At 39.8% G+C, this 27,861-nt stretch overlaps 1 protein-coding gene and 1 long non-coding RNA gene across 2 annotated transcripts in view; both read right to left on the bottom strand.

The window, feature by feature from the left end:
- Positions 1 to 7,306, bottom strand: part of TASL (TLR adaptor interacting with endolysosomal SLC15A4) — a 9,275-nt gene extending 1,969 nt beyond the window's left edge. The window contains exons 1-2 of the mRNA XM_065859418.2: positions 7,141 to 7,306; positions 1 to 124 (exon numbers count right to left, since the gene is read on the bottom strand). The exon at positions 1 to 124 is cut by the window's left edge and continues 1,969 nt beyond it. Of these exons, the coding sequence (XP_065715490.1) occupies positions 1 to 101 (101 nt within the window). The 5' untranslated portion in view covers positions 102 to 124; positions 7,141 to 7,306. The remainder of the gene's footprint in view (positions 125 to 7,140) is intronic.
- Positions 7,307 to 19,469: 12,163 nt separating this feature from the next.
- Positions 19,470 to 27,347, bottom strand: LOC139827018 (uncharacterized). The gene is made up of 3 exons (XR_011737196.1): positions 27,197 to 27,347; positions 23,191 to 24,371; positions 19,470 to 22,003 (listed from the first exon to the last, which is right to left on the bottom strand). It is a non-coding gene; the product is annotated as an uncharacterized lncRNA (long non-coding RNA).
- Positions 27,348 to 27,861: the final 514 nt, after the last annotated feature.

Here is a 27,861-nt window from a genome sequence, read left to right as displayed (position 1 = left end):
ATTTCATACACTACTTCCTCAGCTGAACTCTTGCTGTAGAGCTCAGGGTTCAAGTCTTCACAAAGGTAGGCGATTCCATAAAGGTAACCTTCTGACAGCATCCTTTGCTGAAGGAAAGGAACCACTGGCAGACAGAAAAAAAACGACAAGAACAAACTGTTACTTCATTACAAACTCACTGAGTGCTGATTACACTCACAAGGCTTGTTGCTAGCTGCAGAGAGGTGTTTCCAATGTGGACATGAACAAGAGTGTCTCTGTCTTTCTAAAGGATTTGAGTCCATGAGCAAAGCAATCAGCTAGCTTCTCTGTTGTGCTGCGAACTCAATCACATCAAAAAATGTTCTGTATAATATAGTAATGTGTGGCATGTCCAATACATCCAGCAAGTGAATTAGGAAGAGAGGAACAAGAAGTGGTTTGTTGCGGTAATAGTTGCTGTAATAGCTTACACTTAGATATGTATGTTTTGGCCCTTGACTTCAGTAAGAACCCGAGGGGTTCCCCCTTTTTCTCATAGGTTTTGAAGCAACTTTTTGTGTGTGTGGTTTGTCAGCTGCTCCAGAACTATGTTGATTTGAGATTCATATTGAGAGTATCACCCCTTCTGTTCCAGACTAATGAATGACTGTAGGTCTTGTTCCTTTTTTATTAAAAAAACTCAGATCATAAAATAGCATTTTGTACCTCTGCGTGCTGAACAGGATAGATTTAATTGTCTCTAAATTTTAGACATGAAAATGTCAGTGAGACCAGCAAGGCTTTCTGGAGGCATGATTCATCTGGCCTGTTTTACACGCCTAAATTGAAACAAGATGAATTGTGTCCTAGAACTGCTTATCACTGTTCAGTTACTATAAAAGGATCTTAAACTGACTACCCAGATGTAGAAATCTGCAGTGTACTTTTTAAGAGATATATTCCAGTGCAACGCATAGGAAAGTGCACATTTCAGAAGTACTCCAGCTCCTTCACTGTTGGATTAGTCATGAGTACTACCAGCTCTGACATCAGTTTCCATTGCATTTCTACAAAGGCACAATCAGGTTCCAGCAGTCACTCTCTCCGCTCTCTGAGCAGGCACCTCAGTCTCAAAAGCTGCGTAGACATGTTAGCAATGAAAGACAGGACTCGTTAGCAAGGACACACATGCATCTGCACATCAGTAAATGTTCTGTCCAATGTTTTGCAGCTCTGCTACCATGTAATTGTTCTTAAATCTACCCCTGTGTCTTTATATTTAACAGATGTCAAGGAGACAATCAATGGGAAAGATGTCTGAAAGAAATCATGTGGTCTAGCAAAGAGAAAGTAAACCTTAAGTAAAACTAAATTAAAATAAATTTTTGTTTTTTCTCTCTATAGTACAAAACATCTTGTGTGACAGAGGAACAAACAACTTGTCTTTGTTTTAATAGCACACGTTTCTTCATTTACTATTTAATCCAATTATATAATTTTAATCCTTAACAGATACTGTCTCTGCAGATAAGAACATATGTCCCAGTCACTTGACAGTTTGGCTGTCTATTTCCAAACACGCACTGTGCCAGAGCACCAGAATGGGAACATCTTCCCATAAACTGTGAATGGGGAAGTGGCATCTCTCTGACACACACTGCACAATCCCATGCTGCTGTTCGCTGCTCGATTTATCTTTTCCAAGAGTGAAAGGACTGTAATTTCTTAGTAAAGTATTTCAGGTGTCACAGTTGCTAGTGAAAAATGTTGCACTAATAATAAATGTTGGCTGAATCTTGTCTAAGCATGGATATAGACTTTATGCAGATGTTAAGAAGTAGAAAGCATGAGAAAAGACTTTCCTTGGTGGGTCAGAATAAAATAATTTTCACACTAGTGATAAAATTTTCACACTGGTGAGAAAATAAACTTCTTTCAGAAGGAAATATTCATGGAAATTCAATGTGTCTAAACACTTGCTTTGGTGACCCTGGATCCTCTCTGCTGCTGCTAGTTGTGTGAGATTTCCCACAGGCAGGTAATATTTAATGAAAACATTTACACAAAAGGGAAAAAAACCCCACCAAACAAAACAAGCAACAACAACACAAAAACACAAAACAAACTACAAACAAACATGTTTGGGGCTTGGCTTTCCTTGCAGTATGCTGTTGTTGTTTTGCTTCAGGTTTTAGCTGTGATTAAGGTGCCACCACAGAAATCTTAGCCAAATGCTAGAGTGACGCAGGTTATCAACTCATGCCCCTCTCTCTTCTGTTTCTGTTCCACCCCTTTTGCAGTGCAAAGGCTGTTCCCTTCCCCCAGTCACCCATTGCAAAGCCACCACTAACTTTGGCTAGCTTGAATCTGGGATTGTTACACACTTATTCCTATGCTCGTTTTTAATGCGGATTCTGAGAAATGAGTGTAAATATAACATATGGTCCTTTCACTGCTTGACCAATGTACGCAAAGCCAGTTGTCTTCAGGTAGCATGTGACACTTCTGTCTTTCCTACTACCCAGATGTTATGTTGTTTCTGTCATAAGGTGATACATTAGGGAAATGAAACCACTGGTTTCATTTCTTTGCACTGCATTCTGCAATACTTATTTTAAGAGTTTTAGAGCACACTGTCCAAGGCAGGAGTGGAAAGAAAAAAACTGACAAATCCAAAAAGACTAGGCTCCCATCATGCTCGGGAGTTTGCGGAATGAGTTCCAGGCTTACCCTCCAAAGTGGGCAAGGGCTGTTGCACTAATTTGACTATTCCCAGTTCTGCAAAGAAATCTGATTGAAGTTTTGATAGGCAGTGTCGAGAGCCTGAATGCAAAAGACATATGCATATATTTCTGGTCCTAGTACTATTATGTATTATATACTGCTGACAAGTTGTTATTCCATCACTACCAATGGCTGGTCACACAATCCGGTCACCTTTAACTCTTGCATATTACATCTGATAAATATGACAGTTTTCATTAATTCTTCTTCCTCGTATCCCTTCTCTTAATCCCCCTTCCATGCCACAGAGGCATATACACACCAGGATTCCAAGCGCACAGGGATTATATCTATTGTTTTTTTCTGGGTTTCATGCTCCTTATACTCAGATTTCAGTTCTCTCTTCCTGAAAATAAATGCATGACTTTTGTTGCACAAGGAAAAAGAAGTCCTTTTTATAATTCTGATCTGATGCATTTTGCACACAAGGTGGACAAAGAGATTTTTCCTTGTGTGGCTACTCCCCTGGGAATGGGAGCTGACTCCATTCTACCTAAACCTAGCAGAGATAGAGGGAGAAGACTGTCTGGTTTACACTGTCTTTTCTCTCTGACATAGTCTTTATCACTGTCAGATGATCTTAAAAATTCACATGCCCTGCCTGGGGCTTTTGTTCAGCTCTTCAGCAGAAGAAAAGCCTAAAGGCAGGATTAATGTTTAAAGCCATGTGGAGAATCCAGTAGTATTGCCAGTATTTTCTGAGTGGCAGCAAATTTGCTGGGTTATAAAGCTTGGAGATGGTGCCAATGTTTGCATAAAGACCTCACATTATAGTCTGGGAGCAGGCAAATGGAACAGGAGTTTTTGGCTCAAGATAAACAAAACACAAAGAGATATGATAAATCGTGTCCTACATAAAAACCTGAGCAAGATGAAAAGTTGTTAGGGGCAATGGAAAGAACGCGGTGCCAACTGGGATCACAGCTCAGTGGGGAAAGGGGCATTCTTTTGCATTTCAAAAGGATGGGATGGAAAGAGACAAGCTTGTTTTGAGTATGTCTGGCTTTCAGATCCCCAAGTAAGGCTATCAGTGGCACTAAAATTGTGCAGCTGGTAGCTGGAGTTCAAGTTTTGTCACAGGGTATACCTTAAGTTCTAGCTGACTTACTAGATGGGACTGCAGATGACAGTCTCCCTGTCCTGAGGGAACTCAAACGCTGTGGATCCATCTGTATCATTTTTTCACCATTTTAAAAGACACTTTTCCAGGCTGTGGAGATACAGACAGATCCCATCAGTGAGGTTTGGGATCTACCTCAGGCTGCAGGACATGCATGCAAGAGTTCACCTGGCAAGTGGGATAGGCTGGAGAGCAAGCCTGCATATGTTGTAGGACCCATACCTCACCTTCCAGTGTGGCGATAGTGTGAAACAGGGCCCAGGAAGCCTCAATGCTGCCAGCATAGGGAAATCAGGAGAGAGAAGAAGGTAGTACAGTGAGCTGTGCTTATAGATGAGTTAAACCTTTCCTTAATGCCTGAAAGCCACAGATCTTTTGTATCTAAACCTCAGCTGACAAGGGCTTTCTTCAGTGCCTGGGGCTGACTTGGGTAAAGGTAGTGCTGATGACACTAAACTTCATGATGAGGTGAACATGGCAGAAGGGAAATTCATCTTCCAGGGAGACCTGGACAGGCTGGAAGAGTGGGCCAGCAATAACAGTATGAAGTTTAACAAAGACAAGTGCAAGGTCCTGCACCTGGGACAACATAACCAACAAGCCCAGTACAAGCCGGGATCTGATGTGGCTGGGGAGAAGCCTTGCTGAAAGGGACCTGGGAGTTCTGGTGGACAACAAGCTGAACATGGTTCAACAGTGCACTACTGCAGCAATGAAGGCAAATCGATCCCTGGGCCGCATCTGCAGGGACACCACTAGCAGAGATAGAGATGTGAACATTTCACTCTATTCAGCATATGTCAGGCCACACCTGGAGTGTCTGATTCTGGCCCTCACAATTCAAGAAATATGTGGACAGACAGGAGAGGATCCAATGGAGGGACACAAAGACAATCAAAGGGCTGGAGGACCTGCCCTATGAGGAAAGATTGAAGGAGTCAGGACTCTCCTCTCTGTAAAAAGAAGGTAGGGTGGGGAGGTACCTCATCACAGTATTCCAGTACCTATAGGGCACCAAAGAGGACAGAGGCTCTCCCTTCACAAGGAGCCACATGAAGAAGACAAGGGGCAATGGGTACAAGTTGCATTCTTACATCTCAATGTAAGAAATAAATTTTTTACAGTGAGAACAATCAGTGACTGGAACAACCTCCCCAGGGACATGGTGGAGTCCCCATTGCTGGAGGTTTTCAAGATGCAGTTGCACAGGGTACTAGATAATCTCATCTAAGCTTCCTTTCTCACCAAAGATTGGACCAGATGATCTTTCAAGGTCACTTCCATCCTGGGCTGTTCTGTGGCTCTAGGATTCTACAACAGTGGTTGGTATTTCAGGTAGGAGATGGCCCACTTTGCCCATGGCAGAAGAGCTAACAGGTGCTTTTGCATGTGCATCCACACGCTACCTGCACCATGTGTAACTCACTCTCTGTGCTGCTGCTGCTGCTGCTCTGGAAGATCTGGGACCTATAAAACTGTGCACTGAGGCTCTTTCAGCAGTGTTTTTTTTCAGCTCTTTCATCATGAGCCCCTCCCCACAGCTCTCTTCACTCTGACCTTTTGGTCTTTCTGCAGAAGAAAACATCACCTTCTTTATTCACACGTCAACAGTTCAAGAGATGCAGGAAAGCTGGGAGTACCCCTCCCATGGGGAAATATGGGCTGTCTTGGGGAAAACGAGTAGGTTTGAGAGGATATTAATCCTGTATTTCAAGAGTATGAGGGAATCTCCTTGAAGGACAGGTTGAAGGAAGCAAATGAGGATACATCTTCCCCAAGAACACATTATGTCTGCTGTACAGTTGTTCTTGTTATACAAGTGTCTACCCATTTTTAATCATGCTAAATGGATTACAGTAAGCTTCAGGAGCAACTGATTTCTTTCATTTGGGAAAACATAAATTCTTACTGTATGTTTGAGTGCTGTTGTATCTTTAAGCGGAGTCTGAGGAGACAGGTTTCCATAAAAACACAATGAAAAGTGTATGTGGGTAAATATTGCTTCTTGAGCTCTCAATTTCCCATCTAAGTCTGTTTTATCAGTTCAGCTTCCCTGAAATTTCCTACAGAGCAAGACTGGTTTATCATTTTTCACAGTTTTCTTAATCACCTATACCCATACAGAGTTGGTTTAGGACACGGTCAGTCTGGTTTGATAGCATTTTACATCTCATACCCACAACCGTAAGCAGCAACGTGAAATATGAGGCAGGAAAGCATCGAGCTCCACATTCAGAAAAATGACTTGACCACACTATATTTCTACATTTCTTTCATGTCTTTCTGGGGTGGAAATCATTTCATGTTTCTGAATTTCTGTGTTTATTTTAATGAGTTGTTTGTTGCTGTGATGACTAAACTATTTGGACTGAAATATTTGGTATCTAAGCAGTTGAAGTAAAAAAGGAAATAAATTCATGTGCACTCATAGAAGAGAAAATACTTTCTAGAAGTGAAGAGAATAAATGGTAAAGCAAGAAAGAGAAAAGGCTGAAGGGGTTTCCCAGGAGAAGCAAGGGAAATGGTGCACTAATGAGCATTGAAACATTAGTCACATCTGCTGTAGAGTATAAAAAAGAGGGGCGAGGGTGCGCATTCTGTGTGTACACCCATGTCAAGCTGTGAATATGCAGCGAACCAGGAAATTCACTGTGAATCAGGAAAATACAATGGTAAAGTTTATTCCTCTATACTTTTTAGAATCATCTTGGTTTAAAAAAAGTCTCTGCTTTTTTTCTATGAACTTTTTTTTTTTAATATGATGCACATGTTTTTCTATTATGGTGCCCATTTTTACTTCTAATCTACAAATAGAGTACTCCGCTGACAAGACATCACTTGGACAGTACACTAACATTTGCAGAAAGATCAGTAAAAATGCCATCATTATGCTAAAAGCAACACACCTGACAAGGTTCCCTTTAAAACTATTGTGTAAAACATTTTTAGTATTATTTTATTATAGACTTTAGAAATATCAGAGGATCATTTTTTTATATACATATTTTGAAATTGCATTGCAGACCAATCACAGGCAGCCACAGCTGTAAAGATGGCACTTTTGAAGTGTTCTCATCACTTCTTAGGGCAGCAGAAACTGCATGTGGAGTTGAGACTCTGCAAACACGCACATGCTTTCCAAATAAGAAAAGTACATTCTTCTTTTTATCAGCTACCAACTGTGGTCCCACACGAACAGAACTGAGCCACTTTGATAAGCAAGAGCAACCTTTTCATACATTTATATAATGCATAGGCTATAAACTAGTTCTTACCTCCAAAGATCCAGCAGCTGACCAGGTACAGAAAATCAGTTGTCTTCTAACCACTTTAAAGCTTCCCGTGAGTCTGTCCTACCCCAAAATGCAACGTTCTGTTTTTATTTCTTTTTTAAATACACTTCTAAGATGACATGTGCTTTATTTCTAGTCCTCTATAGCACAGAAGCATAGAAAGGAAGTCCCTTAGGAGATGAGGGGGTTTTATAACTGACTGAACTTGCTTCCTCTTTTATGTTTAAATGAAACTTCATTGTGAAACTGCGTACTGTTAAAATAGCTGATTGCAACACGCTCAGTCCAGGCAGATGGACCTCTCCCTATTAACTGTTATACAAAAAAATAACTTGGTGGATTGAACAGCTAGAACAATCTTAGCAAAATTGTTCAGTTGTTGACAACTTACAGCGTACCCCATTTCAACCATTATCTATCATTCTCCTTTTAACTGACACTGCAAGACACCTGGATATGTCGAGACTGTCGTGTCAAAGAGGTAGGAAAAGCGAGGTGCCAAAGCCAAAATCCATGTCACTGCATGCCTGCTTTGCTGTCTGCAGACCCTCATACCCCTCAGATTACCCCTAACAGCACAGCTCGGCTGGTTTATCAGGTATTGCTTGGTATCCGTAAAGCTTGTCACAAAGAACATTAAGACCGGAGATGCATTTGGTACCTCAGCCCCTGACATACCCAGACAGGCAGCTTCTCTTAGCAGGGACAGGGCATGAAAATATAACACCTTGGGCAAGCGTGAGTTCAGCCTCCAAGCTTGTTGACAGTACATATGGCTTTGAGATCAGTGTTGCACTATTCCTTAAAGGACAGAGGACATGTACTGTTTGAAGCACGTAGCTGAACTGTTTGAATTGATCCCAACAGGATGCACAGAATTTGCTTAAAAAGGTATTACCAGGCATCCATACATCGCAAGAAAAATAAAAAATTATTTTCACTCACTGTATTTTAACTTCCTTATTAAGGACCTATTTTTTAATTTATTTTTTTTTTTCTCAGAAGCCTCCAACTCTGCCAGCCAGAACAATATGTTGTAGTATAATGCTTCTATTAACATAATTTTGCTAAGTATTTCTGTGATACGACACACAACCAGGACTAGTATCCAAAGTCTTAGCCATAGACATGGAAAAAATACATACGTCAGTCTGGCCCTACCTAGACATCCCTAGCTAATTCATAGAACAATTTAATCATATAATATTATACCTGATCATATGCTATGCTAGGATTAACATCTAAAAAGCACAAGAACTGGACAAAATTTAATGCAAATCTCCATAGATATCTTTACTGCAAAAAGTGTTCCCTGTGGAAACAAAACTACTGTAGTAACCGACAACTCCTTCATGCTTAACATTAATATTTTTTTCTCTGATCCTTCACCAGTCCTATGGACCAATCTCAAGCCTTTTCAAATTTCAAATTTATGCTGGTCCAACACTTTTTTGGTGTTTCCATTATCTGGTTGAAATAGTATTGAAGGGAGCAAGAAATAAATCACTAGCAAGTTTTACCTCTTCTGTAGATCCACAGAGCAATATGTACCTAGGAGCTCAATATTTCTTGTTAGACTGCTGGGAAATAACTTTGGTAGTATAAAAAAATCAGTTCTATAAAGGTTGTCAGGGAGTTTTCAAAATATATTTCAAATCACCTAATCCATGTAAAAACAGAAATATAAAAATTGACAGATTTTTGAAAGTAAAAAGTGCTTCCACAGACAGAAAAGCACAGCTACCCAAAACCACTGAAAATCGATCTACTTTCATATAGATACCTAAATATGGATTTCAGACTTACCTTCAGGCACCTACATTTGGCAAAAGTAAGTGGCCTTTTTTTTCCCCCAGTTATGCACGTGTGATGTTTTCAGTGCTCTAGAGGAAGTAAAACACTGTCCATATTTCTGCACAGTAGCTATCTGTGCCTGTGGAAGGGAGATGTAAAACTGTCATTTTTTATGATATAAATTGCACATTAACATCATGCCAATCCAGGCTTTGGGGACACTCATTTATTCAAGTGACCTTCTCCCTGTTCACTCATGACTTTGGGAGGGTTATCCGCATCTAAGAAGCTTTGTCATATATAAATTTTTACGTTGTAGCCTATCAACTGCTGAGTGTAGCGCTCTGTGGGCTAGATTCAGAGTTGAAGTAGTTGGGACACTGCTCGATGTAGCAGCACTGGCCCCCTTTTACGAAGATCCCCACGTGTGCTGTGCCTCCAGCACCCAGTGGAATAGGTGTGAGAGGAGAGGGAAAGCTTCAGCAGCTTAGGGGGTCATTTGCTCAGTCAGTCGCTTCATCTGTACATGTAGCTCAGATTGTCTGAGGCCACAACAACTTCTTTTTCTCAGTCCACTTTGCTACAACGAGTCTCATGCATCAAGAATCTGTTATCCCCATCTCCTCCCAACCCTTCCCGCAAACAAAGCATATTTCAAGTAAGTTTCTCCTATTCCCAGGAAGTTTCCTCTAGGAATCTGCTTTAATTTTGACCCTATCTTAATTTTTTGTTTCAGTTCAAGAGTTTCTTTTCAAAACACATCTGCCAGTTGTACCCTTTCATTGTGCTTTGGTTTACGTCTTGAAGAACGTGAAGCAGATTCCTTTTGGACGAAACTCCATAGGAGGACACACACCAGGACCATACTTGAAATTTGCCATGGGCAAGTTTCCTCCTGGGGTTTCACGGGACCAGGGTGGAGCCAGTCCAAACCAACCTCCCCCAAACACACACACCATGGAAGGAGGGCTTCAGGACCCACTGTTTCTCTGTCCACATCTGCTCTGAATGTTATGCACTATTGGCTGATGCAAGCAGGTCAGAAAAACGCTTTCAAGGGACCCATCTATACGCTAGTACCAGACAGTTTATTATTTCTTCACAGAGTAACATTGCCCACCAATGTCATTCCACGGGTGTGTCTCAATATGTTGTAACTGATAATGCTGTACTACCAGAAACACATGACAAGGCTGAAGTTCCTTCTTTATAGCCACAGGCTCCCTCACAGAGGTTTAGGATAAATAAATCTCTGCTTAACCTGGGCCTGTTTTGTCAAACAGTGCTAAGGCAGCTGCCTGTCACTTGTAGGTGAAATGTTTGTATTATAGAAATTATGAATTGGGAGCCTTTGAGAGGACCAATATTCCATAGCTTTTGTTAAAATTAATAGTAGGAATAAGAGCAGAAAATAAATCTGTTTTTCTGTACATATACTCAAGCAGGTATGTACACAGTAAGTGCTCTCTGTATTAGCTATGTCTATACCATTAACCAGGAATTTTGAAATTCAAAAGTTTAAAGATAACATCTTAAGATTATCACCTAGTTTATAATTTCTTTGTTCAATATGACAAAGGGGATAATTTAAATCCTTTTGCTCTTTCCAAGTGAAGAGGTTATGGGAGAGAGATAAGTACCTTTTCTAGCACTCCATCATAAAGAACAATCATGAATGATTTATGTTCCTTACAGCAGCAAAATCAGTTATATTTCAAGCTTCCCAGTGTGCCAAACTTGATTAGAGCCTGAAACTCAGTGTCCAATGCATTAATTACAGCAGTATAATCAATTATTTGAGTAAAAAATCAGTCTTTAAACAGGGAAGAAGCCTCCATTGTACTCCATTTTCTCTTTCTTCATTGCTGGTAGCAGAAAATGAATCAATATAATTTTCTAGGTAAAACATGAAGATTCCCATCTTCCAAATAAGTGCCATGCAAGTCTGGTTTTGAGATATCTCAGGCTGAAGGGAGTCTCCTGGATCATCTACTCCAGCCATCCACCTGTTATGTAGAAGAAAGGTGGTTGTGGCATCATTCTCTTCTTGGCCACCTGCTTCCAAGAAGGAAAAAAATGAATGGATGCACAGAGACCCTTGCTGCTCTGGAAAAGGTGAGGGAATTTTGGAGCCCACCTGCATTTACTGCTTCCAGCTGCCCATTGGCAGCAGCTTCCCACACACCACCAAGAAGTCTGTCTGTGCTTGGGGCCTGGAGCCACAGCTCCAGGAACCCAAGTCAGAGAGCACAGCACCTTCCACATGGATAAATCAATCAGGTTTTACACACAGAGTTTGATGCTTTAAAATTAAATTGTCACTTTGTCATACAAGTGACCATTAAATCTTTTCGTTATGTGCAGAGGCAAGGGCCATGAATTTCCTGATTTCTTGTTGCACTATAATATGTTTTTTGTGCTTCAAGTGACAATGTAATAAAGAATATTTGCTGCCTTGTAAGCTCCTCCTAGTCGATAAAATACACAATTTATTCTCATGTTAAATTTAATTTCTCTTTTGTGGCTCACATACATATTTTAGTTATATCCAGTTATTTCTACAGATTCAATCTATGTGAAAATCAAGAAAAAAAAGCAAGGCCTTTGATATGAGAAAATTATAAGCAAGACCGTTGCACCCTTCAATAAAATCCCCAAGGCCAGAGTGAGTTTTCTATGAGAAAAGACAGCAGTATTGTACATAGCATATTGAAGCTATTCTACGTTACGTTCACAGCATTAGTGTTTTCTAGTAATGAGCAGCCAGTTAATGAAGTCTTTTCAGTTCGTGTTCTTTTCTCCTCTCGCTAATTTACATGAACTAGGAGACTGGTCTTGTCACAGTTTAGAAATCTTTCCTTCTGATCTTAACCTCTGTTGATCCATAATCCTTTCTTTACCTTTAGCCATCAAACTGTTCTGCCCATATTTTTTTAAGGAAGGTCATAAATAATGCTGTGCCGATGTATTTGGAATAAAGTCCCTTACTGTACAAGGGATCCCATTGATGAAAGAGTATATTGTGCTGTCCATGTATAACCACATATGGGCACATAAGCATATAAGCACTGTTATTTAGTCTGCAGTGCATGAATGACAAGTGGCCTGTAAAGCATCAGAAGGCAGTGTGCTGGGCAGGCTGCCCTCTTTCCATTGTCAATGTCTGGCCAAAACAAAAAGCTTTTTTTCCCTCTCTTTTCCTTTTTTTTTCTTTTTTCTCCCCAACTAGTAGCATGATCACTTAGAAACAGATGGTTAAAAAGATCTAAATGCCACCTACTTTTTAACACCCCTCTAGCCTCAAATGATAATGAGAATAAAAGATGGTCCACAATGTATAGATATGCAGATAAATATTTACTGAAAAACTGATGTACACCATGAACACTGTGTAGAGCTTGCTCTCTGCTGCTGACTGAAATACCTCAGGGTATGATGCATTTCAGCCAGCAGCAGAGAGCAGCTTGAACGAGCAGCACAGTGGGTAGAGTGCAAACCTCAACCACTCTTTAAGCAATGAAATGTATTCTTCCCCAGCTCACCAGACAGCTCAGCTAAAGGGTTTATGAGCAGCTATAACCCTGCTTATGTTTGCACCTTCCAGATCTTTTTAGGGAGTCTTCTGGGGTAAAGCTTTCTGGGTTTTAAGCTTTCCAGGATGCAAAGACCACAGTTCTGCACCTTTCATAGAATTTGTGTTGTGGTAGGCCTCATTCATTTCTTTAAAAGTCCATTTTCAAAGAGGAAAATTAGCAGTGACCTTTTTTTCCTGGATTTTTCCCCAAGATGCATCATTTATTTGTAGGTGTCTAAACTTCCAAGATAGGTATATATAATCTGAAGAGTTGGTGGTTTCTCCCGATTTTAGTTTTATTTAATGCTTCTCATACATTGAAAACTTTAGGTGCTTGAAATTAATATAAATAATTTCCACAAACAATGAAAAAATGTCTAAATTATTATCTTATTTGTAAACCTGACTGTGCTTAGCAAATAGGAATGATCAAGATTAGTATTTCAGGTGGCAAACAAATAGATCAGCCATCCCAGATCCCTGCATTTCAAAACATGTCCTGCAGCATAAAAAGGTGCTTGAGCCCCTAACTATGTCAGATCACTTCCTACTGCAGGAATACCAGAGGGATGTTATAATGCATTCTTTGCTTCACAAGTCTGGAATGATTAATCACATATGCTCACTTAATTAGGTAGCAGCTAATTACATCCTATGTATCAGATAGAAAGACACATCATTGGATTAGTAATAAGACTAGCCAGTAGGTCTGGGAGGAACTATTTATGCTGCTTAGAACATAGTTCCACCTTTTATTGAAGGAATCTTTGTACAGACGTGGTGCCTAGAACAGAGACTCCAGCAGCCCACAACACCATCCTAAGGAGAGGGTAGCAGAGTCTGAAGTTGTTTTACCGCTGCTGGCAGAGCAGGGTGTAGCCTACCTTTCCCTCCTCCCCTTTTTCTTTCTTCCCCCAAGAACCTTTTTCTGCTTTTTTGCCTCTGGGTGAGCTCTGAATTCCCTTCTTAGCAGCTCTCCAGATTCAATAAGCTCTAAGCCTCAGCAAATCCCAGCTGATAAGAGGAGGAGCTTCTTTCACCTGTCTGCACCTTGAGGACAAGGAAGACTATTCATTGCTGCAGGACTAGCTCAGTACAATATCGGCAGTTTTCTTCCTGGCTTTGTGTCAGATTCCCACTGTGGCTAGACAAGACTTTCTGGGATAAACCAGGATTTTCTGTGCAATTCCAAAGGAGGAACTAGTTAATTATATTACAAAAGTTTCAAATGCTATTTTCAAAGGCAATACAGATTGCCTGGAACACAGCCTACCTGAATCCTGCCATATGATACATACTCTAATTCCAATGCTTGCATTGAGCCTTTGTTAAAAATAAATCATGCGTCACACTGCTAATGTACTTCTTGGTTCAGTGACAGCTAGTCACCAGTAGTGAGGTTTTAAGATGAGGCAAAGAGCTTTTAACTGGAAAACAGGATTGAGCAATAGATGGGGGGTTTCTTCTTTTTTATCTTTTTACTCTACTTCAGTGTAACATAATAAAAGTGAAGGCAATCAATCTACTAAGAAGGGATTTTTTTGACACTGTATCAAAATACCACAAAAATTTAAGAAACCTAAGAGGTATTACAGAGATCTGGCTACATTTGGTGTACTGGCACATGTCTGTAATTTCTAGGCAGAGCCATCCAGTGGTAACTGGCTGAATTTCATGTATCTTTTTCTCAAGTACAGGCTCAGTCTTTGACTGTGATTTCCGCATCCCGCACTTCTCATTCTTTCATCTTTCCAGCAACCAACTTTTTCAGCTGTCTCAAATTCTCTGCCAGTAGCATTCAATTGAAAATTGTGTCTGCATTCAGGCACTGGTTTACAATGGAGACTATCAAGGAATTTTGGAAGCAGCAACAGAAAAAGCAATTTATCCACAGAGTACTTTTAACAAGATAATAATAGAAAACCTTCCTGCACTTTGGTCTATACAAACCAGATGCCAGCAAAACACTGCCCGTGGTTTTGTTTGAGTTAGGGATTCCTGGGCAACTGTTTCACAAACAAAAAAAAAGAAAAAGCAGCAAATGTTCCAGGCTGGAACGACTGCAGACAAATCGTCAGTTCCGTCTGTTAATGAAACGATGCTCATTGGGGCATGAGACCTGGCAGAGGGGAGGAATGGTACCGTGAACAAGTTTCTGAAAAGCAGACTGAAAGCTAAGGGTCGCTGAGTTTATTTTTTGAAAGAGATGATTGCTGGTAAGGGGCAGAAAAACATTAAATCAAACAATTATATAGGCACAGAGAATCATGGAATTTTTTTCAGATGGAGGCTAAAACTGAGATCTTGCAAGAAAACTGATAGCAAAAGGTTATTTGGTTACATAAATATGAGAAAAACAATTTAAGAAAAAAAGGATTCAATGTGTTTTCTGAAAACAACAAATACATTTGCTTTAAGGTGGAACTCAGCTGGGTATGTTTGACATGGTGCTTGGAAGATTTACGGAAGACACATACACGTACTCAGGAAGACTGGGACAGAAACAATACAAAGATTTAGGAATAAGGTAGAATATTTTAACTAAAAAAAAAAAAATAAAAAAAATTATGAGCCACCAATGTGTCTTTGTAAAAAGAAGGCCAAAATCATTTTGTGCTGCATTAGACAGGTCATTGCCAGCAGAAGGCTGAGCCTTCCCCTCCACTCACCCCTGGCAAAACACATCTGGAGCACTGGGTCCAGTGCTGAGCTCCGCACGATGAGACATGGACATACCGGAGCGAGCCCAGCACAGGACTGCAAAGGTGATTAAGTGACTGGAGTACCTGACCTAAGAGGAAAGGCAGAGAGAGCTGGGACTTCTCAGTCTGGAGAAGGCTCAGGGGGATTTATCCATGCACATAAATACCCGATGGGAGGTGTAAAGACAACAGACCCATCCTCTTCCAAGTGACAGGACAAGAGGCAATGAGCACATACTGAAATACAAGAAATTTCATGTAAACATAAGACACTTTTTTACTGTGAAGGTGATCCAACACAGGAACAGGTTGCTAGAGAGGCTGTGGAGTCTCTGTCCTTGAAGATACCCAACTGGACACAGGTCTGAGCAACCTGCTCTCACTGACTCTGCTCTGAGCACATGTTTGGACCAGATGATCTTCACAGGTGCCTTCCTGCCTCTGCTGGTAGTGATTCTAAGTAAGAAGGAGGTAGAAAATACAGTATTTTGCACAAAAGACAACAAATGCCTCTCTGTGAATGTTTGTTGGTACTGCAACATAAAATAACAGTGATATGTGAAAGCACATTGATACAATACACAGATATTGTAAGCGCAACAACACAATAGCTAAAGGCTCATATGAAACTAGACAAAGAGGTAACACAATAACCACAAAGGAGAAAAACAGGGACTAAAGGTAAAGAAAGATTTTTGTGCTCAAAGCAGCTTTTGATATTTGATAACTCCCAATATATTGCCAATGTTGTCAACATCCTACATGTTTCTGAATGAGATCTATAAATATTGTATGACTAATTTTCTCAACTCATAAAATTACTTACTGGCAAATACTAGTTTACATAACAGTTTCAGTAAAACAAGACAATCTTGTGGATTTGGTCTCACAAAAGGGAAACAAATTCAAGTGATCTCAGCAACCACTAAGCAAAACTGGAAACCAAGAGAAAGTTAACCAAAGAAGGCAGCCACAGGCCAAGTAATTACATTTCCATAGTAGAACAAGTCTGAATGCTGGCATCAATAATTGCAAAAGAGTAAAGGATTTTGGAAAATCAACAAGAGGTAGAAAGCTCAGAGGCTTCAGGACCATGTGGATGACACAGGTTTTTGTTTGTTTCTTTGTTCATTTTAAAGAAGCAATTATGAAACCAGGAAGAGTGGGAATAGCACCTACTAAATTGAAAAGTTTAACTCTTAAGGCAATATTAAGGAACAATTGTATCTTTCTGGGTATTCTAGAAACGTTGAAAAATGTAGGAACATGCTGTCAGGCAAAGTTTACTTTTTTTTTTTTTCTTTAAATTGTTTATCTTTTGTTTTGAGTTAGATAGTTGGCATCTTTAATGACTTGATACAGATTTTTATGAGGAGAGAACTACACAAATCATCAGATATTAGATATGTTTAGTATTTGTGCCATTTCCTTTTTTGTCTTATATCACACCAAGCAGCACAAACGTCATTAATTACAAAACAGAAACTGTGATTTAAAAATTACAGTGACCCTACAGACATCTCTATCATCATCAAACTGAGGAGCCATTCATGCTAGGTCAGCTAAGGCAAAATAAAATAATAGAAGAAACTTATAAAATAATTATACACACCCAGCTGTCATGATAAGGTAAGGAACACTTAGAATCAGAGTATAATTCACATTCTGCTATGGATTTACTGCTACAAGTAACTAGGAAGTATTTCACAACAACCCTGACTCAGCCATGTTTGATACATGACACAATCAATGGTCACAGGAATGTGTATCTAGCCTTGTACCAGCACAAAGTACTTTGAACCCAGTATTTTTATGCCTAGGCAAAAGTCAGGATTAAGGCTGCTTGCTGCCCATAAAGCAGGTTGTTTGCTTATCACTCACAGACTCTGAACTGCAGAGAAAAGTGGTTATATTACAGATAATGTTCTCTGGTAGTCCTGAGGAGTTTTAGAGTATGACTGCTAAAGTCAACTGTGTAAAAAGACCTGGTCTCTAATGACTGCTCTCAAGGGCTGGACTTTGTTTTTTAACTGAAGAGTTTGAACCAGCTACATCACTCTAAAGAAAAGACCAGGAGAGGGTTACAGGCCACAGCTTCTTCAAAGACTCAGCTGTATCTCCAGCATGAAGCACAAGATCTCCCAAAGAGCAGAAGCTGCTTGGTCACTGTCTTGCTGTCTTTCAGCTGTGGCTAAGGAGAGGACAGACAAGAGTTAACTTCAACTATTCTGTTTAATTCCCGCCAAGCAACATGACCTCTGCGGTGAACTGAGCAGGTCTGACCAGCTCTGCATAGCAACTGAAGGGCACTTCCAACCAATACAAAGGTGTAAGAGGAGCCCAGGAAAGAGAAAAAAAAACTATCAGCACCTTGATGCGTGACCCTGTCAGCTATAGATTGATCCAATCTGTGCTCATAGGCCAGGGTCCTCATGAAATGAGAGAATCTGCCTCAAAGCATCACAATGGTGTCTTTGTCCTGTTCTCTCAAAAAATGATTGTTATGAAGCTATTTGGGAATTGAGAAGCTCTTTTCCCTGCAGACTTGAATAAATCATTCTGTGCTTTTTTTTTTTCCCACTTCTCCAGTCCTCAGGCCCACACCCACAGATTATTGGACTCACCTGCTGCAGGTGGCAAGGCTCACGTTTAAAGGCACAAAGGTGAGAGTCTGGACCTCTTCAGATTTGCATTCATGAGATAAGATATAAGATTTAGTAAGAAATGGACACTCCACCCTTGAGCTACTTCTTTGACAGAGCATATTCCAGTTCCTCATTCTTTACCTCGTGAGGTAAATGAACAGAGTATTGCTCATAAAATTGTAGAATGAACTTTCCCATGACCGGTGAAATTTGTTACAAACAAGATAGTCTCTGAACTCCAGTTGACAAAAGAGAGGCAGAGTGACTCTCTAACAAATACAGTATCAACACACCAGCCACTTTATGTGCAGAAGGACACAACACATTCAGGGAAAATGGCTTCTCACCTTTCTTCCACAGCAGCCTCTTCTTCAATGACTGATTGCGTATCAGATTCTTTTGGAAGTCTGGCTGGTTAAAGTTTACCTGATGAGGGCTATTTGCATAGCCATAAGATATTCTGCAGGATGTTTCTTTTAGGAGGTATTTTCTGTATAACAGTATAAATCTGATTTTCAAATTTTATGGGACTGGCCTGGAGAAAAACTAATATTCCAAGCTAAAAATAACTTCTCAGAGTTAATCCATTTTGATTAAAAAATCTCTCCTTTATTTGCCAAAATACATAGCTCTGAACTGACTTTAAAGCATCTGAAATGTTCACTGCTTAATTCCGTTATGCAATTCTTAAATCCAGCCTCTCCTGTCCAGCAAGCTGTCATGAGAAATATGCTTTGTTAGCTGGGATCACCTGTTTCACATACACTATCTCAGTTGTCAAAATGATAGTAAGTAAAACCTTCTGCTGTGGTATATAAGGAAAACATAGCATTTCAGCTACACAAGAGCTCTTTGTTTTATACCAGGACTCTAATTACTATAAAATTTTAAAGAGGAAGAGAGGAAAAAAAAAAAAAAAAGAATTAGTCCTTCCAGAAGAAGGTACAGAAAAGATCCTTTTATTTGAATGTTGTGTCTTCTGGGAACTTAAGGAGTTGCATAATAGAATGTGGGGGGGGAGGGGGGGGGAAGTGTGGTTGGTTGGTTGGTTGTTGTTGTTGTTCTTTTTTTTAATCTTAGACAAGGGTAATGAGGTGACCTTCTGAGTTCACTCCCAACCTAAATAATTCTATGAAAATTAATGGCATTGAACTCTTATAAAGCCACTGGCCACTTCATGCATGTTCATGTATACTGTGGTACTATTTTAATATAATATCTGGAAATACTACATTATTACACAAAACTTTATAAATGTTTATATTACATATATATAAGAAGACATTTACTAAATCATATATATTATATACACATACAATAATTATTTAGTATTAATACTATTTATTTTTAATGTTCCTATCACACTTTAAAATATTGTTGGGAAGTAATAAGAACTGTAATTCCTTGTGTTCCAAATGCCTCTGAAATTTCTAATCTCTCTGTCCCTCTTGTTTTAGCAGATTCACATGCTCCACCATTAATCATCTGAGAACTTTGTACAAAACACACCATGGAAGTAGTGTTTTCTGTTTACTCACTGTCTATCTTGTTTACAAAAATACAGCAAACAAAGATAGTAAGCAAAGATATCCATGACAAATGTATTTTGATGTTAAGATTTTAATCTAGTTTCTATCTTAAGTAAGCAGTGACAAAGCAAAGCAAACAAATGCACACACAAACATCAAACACATTTTACAGCATCCACAGGAGAAATGTACATCTCCTTTCCTTCTTAAATACTCTGCAAAAGCTTCCTTTGACTGCAGGGGGAGCAAGAATTTTCCTAAAGTGTTTTCGAACATTCAGCTGTGCTGCACTCACTGTGCAGTGTCTTGGTCATTAGCCAGATAAATATTTCTGCACAGAACAGAGAGAATAAACTGTATCTATAGTATATGAAATAATCTGAGCAGTGTGTTGCCTCAGGCTGATTTTTTGTCCCAAATAATATATATATAAAAGAGACTACGGTTAGCAATTAAATTTCTTTGTAGTAGTATTATTATACCAAAAATATAATTTCATACAGAATAAACAGCTATAAATTTATCTTAGAATAATAGGAACCTTATAATGTCATTACAAAGGCAATTTTTTTTCTACTTCTGCAATAAGCGGATTAATTTTACTGCTGCTCACTGATGTTCATAATCTGAATGTCTATCCCTACGATTTTATCTATGCCTTCAGTATCTTTTGGCCTAATTGCCTTCATAAGGAGTATATACTGACAAATCACCCTTTTGTAGTCATTAGAATGTTATTAAATTGCATAAAAGAATCAATACAGCTTCTAGAAGTTAATGTACTCACAAGGATGACTCACAAACAAGGCAGATGAAGCAGTTTCCACCCTAGCTCTCAACTCTGCCCCTAAGGAGCTTCTGCTCCTGCAGAAGAGTGTTTTAACCTGGGGAGAACCAAGTGCCTGTGAGTAAGCTGTTCTAATAATGAACCAAGAGCATTACTGAAACTAGACAGAAATTAATAACAAGTAGATGCAATGTGAATACATAAATGCATTCTGTTAATGAAGCACTGCCAGGTAGACTGAAATGTTCAAGGCCCTCGAATATGATGGAATAACAAGACTACAGTGTGCTGCAGTTATCGGGAACTTAGCCTGGGAAACATGAGCAGGAAAATATGTCTTGAGGTATATTAAAGAAAATCAGAAATCTGCTGTTGGAAAACCAGTCAGTATATAAGATTGACATAATTTGACCATGTACAGAACTGCATAATAACCTACTGAAATAGCCATAACTGATAATATAGGTGGAGCCATCTTTACATTTCATACATAAACCTGTAATAAACACCTCCCATTGCACAAGTGCCTGTGCTTTAGAATCAAGTATGCAAATCTGATTACTCTAGTTGACACTACTGATGTGTCACCTTATAGTCACTCCAGGGAAAGACAACCCTTCCATTTGCCTCTGGTCTAGCATCCTGCCCTTCAGGCTTGGTTGTAATCCAGGTGGCTCTGACAGAAGCTGGTCTTAACACTAGAATTACCCTGGGCTGCCTGGACTGCAGCAGGCTGGGTCCAGTGCTGGGTCAGGACTGTATACTGAGCAGTTCATCCTCACCTTCCAGGAGAGGAGCAAGAATAGCTAAACCAGTCACTGTTTCAGTCAAACAATTTTCATCTTTTATGTGTCGTGCTTCTCCACCATTGCACCAGGAATGTGCATTCTTTAGATTAGCTGTCCTAAGTAGTGCTTAAGATACGTAGTCTCAGCAGATGCTCACAAAGCACATGATAAATTATCAAAATTACAAACTCAGTCTTTGAAGTTCAGTCCACATATACTCTTTCTCTAACTGGGATTTTTGCCCTAATGATATCTACTAGATATGTTTCAACTTTCTCATGCTCTCCTCAAGATACTCTATAGTTTTTTTAACCTCACAGCCTTTGTAATTCTCTGCTGCTAAAGATGACTTCTCCCTCAGGCAGCTTCATTGATACGTTGGTCATCTTCCTCCATTTTCTTCTTGTAGTTCATTTTAGTTGAGACTATCTGAGAGTTTCTTGTCTTCCTAGAGCTGGGTTGCTGTTTTTCCACCCCCTTAAGCGTAGCTTTGGGGTTCTGCTTTAGCAATCCCAGCAAGAAATATATGCAATATCTTCCAAATTAATTTCAAATCCAATTCAATTCCCAATTCAAACACAGCAAGGCATCTTTTATGAAGTTCAAAAAGGCTGGTGTACACTTTGGTGTTCCCAGCGAGCTGTATTTGCCAGCTTACATGGCAAAGGAGTTTTCTGTGTCAGGAAGAAACTTGTGAATTATACATGTCTGTCTCTGTTCCTTTGAACCTAGAACACTCCAAAGTAGAAATCACAAGCTTCAGGAATAGCTCCTGCTGGTGAGTGCCATCATATCAATGCCAGACCTTGGCATCAGGAAGGATCCGTTACTCTGCAACAGTCCTTCATATCCTGGTCCCCAGAAGCATTGGTTGAATTGAGATCTCTTCATCTGACATATCCTTCCACAACTTCTCCCAATTCTTGACTATTGGTTGGAGATGTCTAAGGAACTTTGTTTTCTTAATATCCAGTTGCCAATTCAGGAGGTTCTAGACTGGGCTTCAAAGCCCTCCACCTGCAAGGCCTTGAAGGAGAAGTAAAAGAAGAAAAGAAGGTCTGAGTGCTTGGCCTTATTGAGCCACCAGAACTGTTTACAGCTCCTGCCACATCAGCTAGTACTGTTGAAAGAAAAATAAAGACGGAAGGGAAGGGAAGGGAAGGGAAGGGAAGGGAAGGGAAGGGAAGGGAAGGGAAGGGAAGGGAAGGGAAGGGAAGGGAAGGGAAGGGAAGGGAAGGGAAGGGAAGGGAAGGGAAGGGAAGGGAAGGGAAGGGAAGGGAAGGGAAGGGAAGGGAAGGGAAGGGAAGGGAAGGGAAGGGAAGGGAAGGGAAGGGAAGGGAAGGGAAGGGAAGGGAAGGGAAGGGAAGGAGGGAGGAAGGGAGGGAGGGAGGGAGGGAGGGAGGGAGGAAGGAAGGAAGGAAGGAAGGAAGGAAGGAAGGAAGGAAGGAAGGAAGGAAGGAAGGAAGGAAGGAAGGAAGGAAGGAAGGAAGGAAGGAAGGAAGGAAGGAAGGAAGGAAGGAAGGAAGGAAAAGAAAGATAGAAAAAAGATAGAAAAATAGAAAGATAGAAAAAAGAAAGAAAGAAAAAGAGAGATACTGAGAAGAAAAACTTTTAGGCTTTTGCAAAGCTCAGTCTTTTTCTGTACTTCTAAATACTGCTTTTTAAATGAAAACAGTTCATTTACCCCCAGTATCAGTCAGAAAGGATTTTTCTCCTTACATACAGAACCTCTAGATTCACAATATAAATTCAGGGTATTTTCATAATCTCTTATGGAAAGTATTCCCAAATACTGCTGGAGGAGTCAGCAACACTGAGCAAAGTTTATATGACAATATCCAACAACAAATCTCTCCAGAATGTCTTCGCCTATAAATCAGGCTCTGCTGGACTCTACTTACTTGCTCAGTGATCTTCTGCAGAAGTAGTGGACTGTAAATATCAAGTCCTTGCTGGGAATACAGACTTTTTGTTTAAACACCCACACTCTTCATTCATTTAAGGAAATAGCAAGAAAACTCAAAAATACCTAAAAATATTAGTCAAAAAAATAAGGGAAAAGTCTTAATCTGGCAGCAACTCTTAGGACTGGGTTATTCAATTACCATATCACGCTTTGCTTCTACGTCTTCATTCCTTTATTTTGAACCATCTGTTTGGGTCATATATCTGTGTAACTATTAATCTAGTGGCAATTTCTACCCATTCCTCACCTGTAAAAAACTGATGCAAAAGTTAAAAACTGGAGCAAAGCAGTGTCCTGTGCTCCTCTTCTGGTAAGAAATTCCTTGATGCTGTGAAATCTGAGGTTGGGGTTTCCATTACTTCTGAGTCCTTTATGATGTGGTAATGCGAGTAACCACCGCAGTTATCAGCAGTTCCACTTGCAATGTACATGACATTTGGGCACTTAAGAGAATATAATTCTAACACATCAGTTTTTCTGATGAAGTATCTCTTCACACACATATCATGCTTCTGTGTAAGAATGTAGCCAAATTTACTAGCCAAGTAGCTGAAATTGTATGCTTTCCTAGCCCTCCAGTCTCTAAAATGGAAGAATCACTGTACTCTTCTTTAGATGTCCACAGGGATCTGCCTTTTTGTAATTCAAAACTATCAGATGTTCTCTGATACCATTCAATCTGATTGCTAACACCAGCCCCACAGAGGTATTTTTGATTTGGGTATTTAGGGCAAAGGTAACATCAGTGAATGACTGTCTCAGAATGATCTCAACACTGTCTCCATCTTCAAAATCTATATGATGGCCTCCTAAACTTCATTATTAAACCCCTATAGACTATAAAGCACAACACAACTGCTAGAGCATTTGGAAACGGTGTAGGTAGTGGCAGCAGTCCTGAGGTCATTTTTTGCTTGAACTACTTCAATTGTTTCAGATTCTGCTTGGAGACATCACATGGAAACTGTGGCACACAGTACTTCCGAATGAAGGAAAACAGGTTGTTTAGCCACAGTTTAGTTTCTTGAGAACTGTAACCCACTAGTATACCAGCTTCATGCTCTCCTCTGTGTCTCTTTTTCATACTCCAACTTGTCTCTGTTTAGATTGCAGATGGAGAGGAACTGACAGCATGGGGCTGACGTCTACTGACAGACCTGTCACAGAGTTAAAGGGAGTAGAGGGGGAGCATGGCTACAGGTACTCAGCAGTGAGCACTTGGTTCACTTACCCTCAAAAAAGTCACAGAACCACAGAATCATGTGTTCTGGAAGGAATGTCTGGAGGCCAACTGGTCCTACCTTCTGTTCAAAGCAGGCCCAGTTAGAGTAGGCTGGTCAGGCCTTGTCCAGTTGTATTTTGAGTGTCCTGAAGAATGGAGATTTTACAGCTTCTCTGGGCATCTGCTCCGCTGTTTGACAACTCTGTCTATAGGAAGGGGGAAAAATGTTTTTTTAAAAAAGCTGGATATTACTAGCCATTCCTTACATCTAACCAGAATTACATGTGTTCCAACTGGTGTCTCTTTCCTCTTGTCCCGTCACCATGCACTTCCAAGAAGAGACTGGATCCATCTCCTCTACAGCCTCCCACTAGGTAGCTATACGCAGCTCTAAGATGTGCCCTAGGCCTTCCTATGGCTGAGCAAACACAACTCTCTCAGATGCTCTCCGTACATTACCTACCAGTGCCCGAAAACTCCAGCTGCTCTAACTAACCTCACTTTGCCTCAGAATATAACCAGAGCACAAAGAATCGTCAAAAGACCTCTGTATAGGTGAGCTGTTCCATCACTTTTATGAGAGAAACACTCATTTTATGATGTAAAATTGAAAACAGCAATGTATTAAAGTTATTCTTAAAAACAGAGAGTATAGTTGAGTCCTCGTGACAATAGTGTAGCCATTAATATCACCAGAATTTCCCAACAGATAGCTAACATCTGATTTGATGATACAGAGGCTGAAGGTCCATGAGCAGCTGAGGCAATCTAAGAGGTTGCAGTTGCTGAATATTTCATGCTGTCCCTAGTCTCCCCCACATCATCTCCTACTCATTCTTAACCTTTCCCATGCTCTTAGCTGTAGAAAGCTCTACTTTTGCACCCGCTCTGGCACTCATTGCACTAAATGAGTCAATGCAGCTTCTTGGCAGAAAACAATCTGCTTTTATGTTGTCTGGGTATGTTTTCTGCCATATTAATGAGCTCAGACAACTCAAGAAGGGATCCAACAAAACCCAGACCCATTGCACAACAAGCAGAAACTGTGCACAGTCGAGACGAGGATAGTAGTGGTAAAAACACCATTTTTCAGGACCTATGTGCGTGTAGCTCTGCATACCCTGTGGAACCCTGCCTCTGCTGGTTTTTATTGGATAATTCAGTTCTGTTCTCTCTGAGGTCAACAGGAGTGTGGTTACTGATTCCTGAGAAAGCCAGTGGCTGAGGAATGCAGCCTTTGGACCCGAGGGAACACTGTCCTTTACCTCTGCTCTGCTAAGGACTTGCTACATGACATGGGCCAGTAATTTAGCTGCTCTGAGCCTTTCTCCATATTTGTAAAAAAAAACCAAACTTCCACAAGAGGTTTTGTAGACACATGATATCAAAAGCTTTTGAAGTTCATGGACAAAGAAATGGATGGATCCTGGGGCCATCTAATTACCTAGAATACATAACTAGACTAATATAATAACCAGTACTAAATTCTCAGTGCCCTTTCTGAGGATGTTGCACAGCAACTCAGCATTCAATAACCAAACTGAAACAGAAAACCAAAAGTATGCAGTCTATATTCTTAGGTCTACTAAATATGGATTTTCCTTAATTAAATATATTTCTAAAAAATTAATACATATTTGATAGTATACTTTAATAAACTATCCTCCTATACTCTCTGTGGACATACGGCACCTCTCACTTGAAACATTATATTTTTCTTCTATGCTTTAGGTTCTTCTGTATGATATAAGAGCACAGGGTAGTGGAGGATTAATAGAATTTGTTTAAATCCAGTGCAGTGACAGTCTCAGGGTTCTCACACAATTCTGCTTCTTGTTTTTAACATCGTCACACATGGAAACCAGAGCCTGTAGAGTGCCTCACTAATTCTAAGCCTGGATTCAGAGACAAAAGCATCAAATATCAGTATTCAGAGCAATTCACCTTTTTTCTAATCCTATTATTATACATACCAATTTCACTTAAGCTTATTTTTGGAAATATGCATTATCCAGTGCAAAAAAAAAAAAAACAAACATGTGAATAGATGCCCTGTATGAGTAGCAGTAGCTTTGCCTCTGCTAATTTTAAAGTGAAAGAACAGAATGAACCTATGAGAACTGGTCATATCATCTGTTTATGAAGTAGAAACTAGATTAACCCATTTGATAAAAATAATTTAAAAAAAAAAAAAAAAAGCTTGCAAAATACAGCTGCTACAAAATCAATAGAAAACCAACTCAGTTTTCATCCTCCCTTTCAATGCAGTGTACATTTTCCCTCAGCAGTAAATTTTGCAGTAAGTTGTCACATTTTTGTATGGAAGCTAGAAGTATCTCAGAGTTAAGGATTTTGAAGCACAAAGCATCCAATATAACACTAAAGAATATTTATATTTCTCTGAATTATTTATTTTAATTCCCAAGAATGCTTACTTTTGCTTATATAAAATTCTTGAGTGGATTTAATTTCGGGTTTTCCCATTTTGATTTGAGTAATAATATGCATGTAAAGATTTATTGGCTTAATAGCTACTTTTCAAAGGGCTTAGTATTAGTCATCTTTAAAATGTGAATTTATTTCATCTAAGTTTTATTTTTATCCACTAGAAAGAAAGCAACTGCAAGAGTGATTGCTCAGGGCTTGAACAGCACGAGAGTGATTCTAAATATAAAATTTCATTCACGGAAAACTATTGTCTAATATCAGGTCAAAAGTAAAGCATATCCTGCAAGACATTTCATTGCTTCACCACAGTCACGGCTTCACAATAAAACTCTTCTTGCCAAATTGTGACAGAGTACTGCATGTGGACACCTTCCAAAATAAGCTGAGGAAACAGAATGTAGAGTTTTTAGTACTAATCTCCTTCCCCAGGATCTATGAGAAGGTTCCCTGCATATAGGCACTGCAGATGACCTACATAAATGCAAAGACATTGACAGCCAAGGTCATGATCTGCTCGTGTTTGCTCCCTGAGCCAGTGAGACAGACTGAATTTATCCACCTGTGCAGGCATATTCACACTCACACATGCCATTCATCCTCCCAGTAGGCAAAAGGGTGTATGTGACGGCGTGACTCGTTATCTCAGCAGGCTGTGCACTTTATAGGTACACCTGTTCCACGATAGTTCAAAGTATTTGCCTGCAGCTCTTCCCTGGGGGAACACAAAGATCAGACATCAGTAAGGAAGAGCAGGATTCGACTGCCAAGCCTCCTCTGTCACTAAGACATGGAAAGGAAAGACACGTGGACGTCTGGCATTCACTGTTCAATTCACACTGTGTCACATGCTTGGAGTAGCCTGACGCAGTTATATTTTGTCCTTAACTCGAGGTCAGTAAAAAAGAATATGACAGAAAGAGCAGAATTTAATTACCAACATCCCTCCATTCTACTGAGACTGGAGAAAAAAAAAAAAAAAACAAACAAAAAACAAAACAAAACAAAAAAAAAATAAACAAACAACACACCAAAGAAAGAAGAAGGTAAACAACTGGGTTTATCTGCTACTGAAAATAGTTCTCCAGGAACCGAATTATGTTGTCTCTGAAAAATGCATTGTAAATATTTATGTGCTTAATGAATGTGTTTCAAGCATGTTCACTGCCTTAAAACACCCAAGAAAACAGCGGGGCTATATTCAGAGGTGGATAAAATTTCCACTCAAGTTCAGTCCGCAGAAAAAGTGGT

The sequence above is a fragment of the Patagioenas fasciata genome, chromosome 1, assembly GCF_037038585.1.
Source record: "Patagioenas fasciata isolate bPatFas1 chromosome 1, bPatFas1.hap1, whole genome shotgun sequence".
Lineage (NCBI taxonomy): Eukaryota > Metazoa > Chordata > Aves > Columbiformes > Columbidae > Patagioenas > Patagioenas fasciata.
The sequence above is the reverse complement of the archived record's forward strand: the minus strand, read 5'-3'. Positions and strand labels throughout refer to the sequence as shown.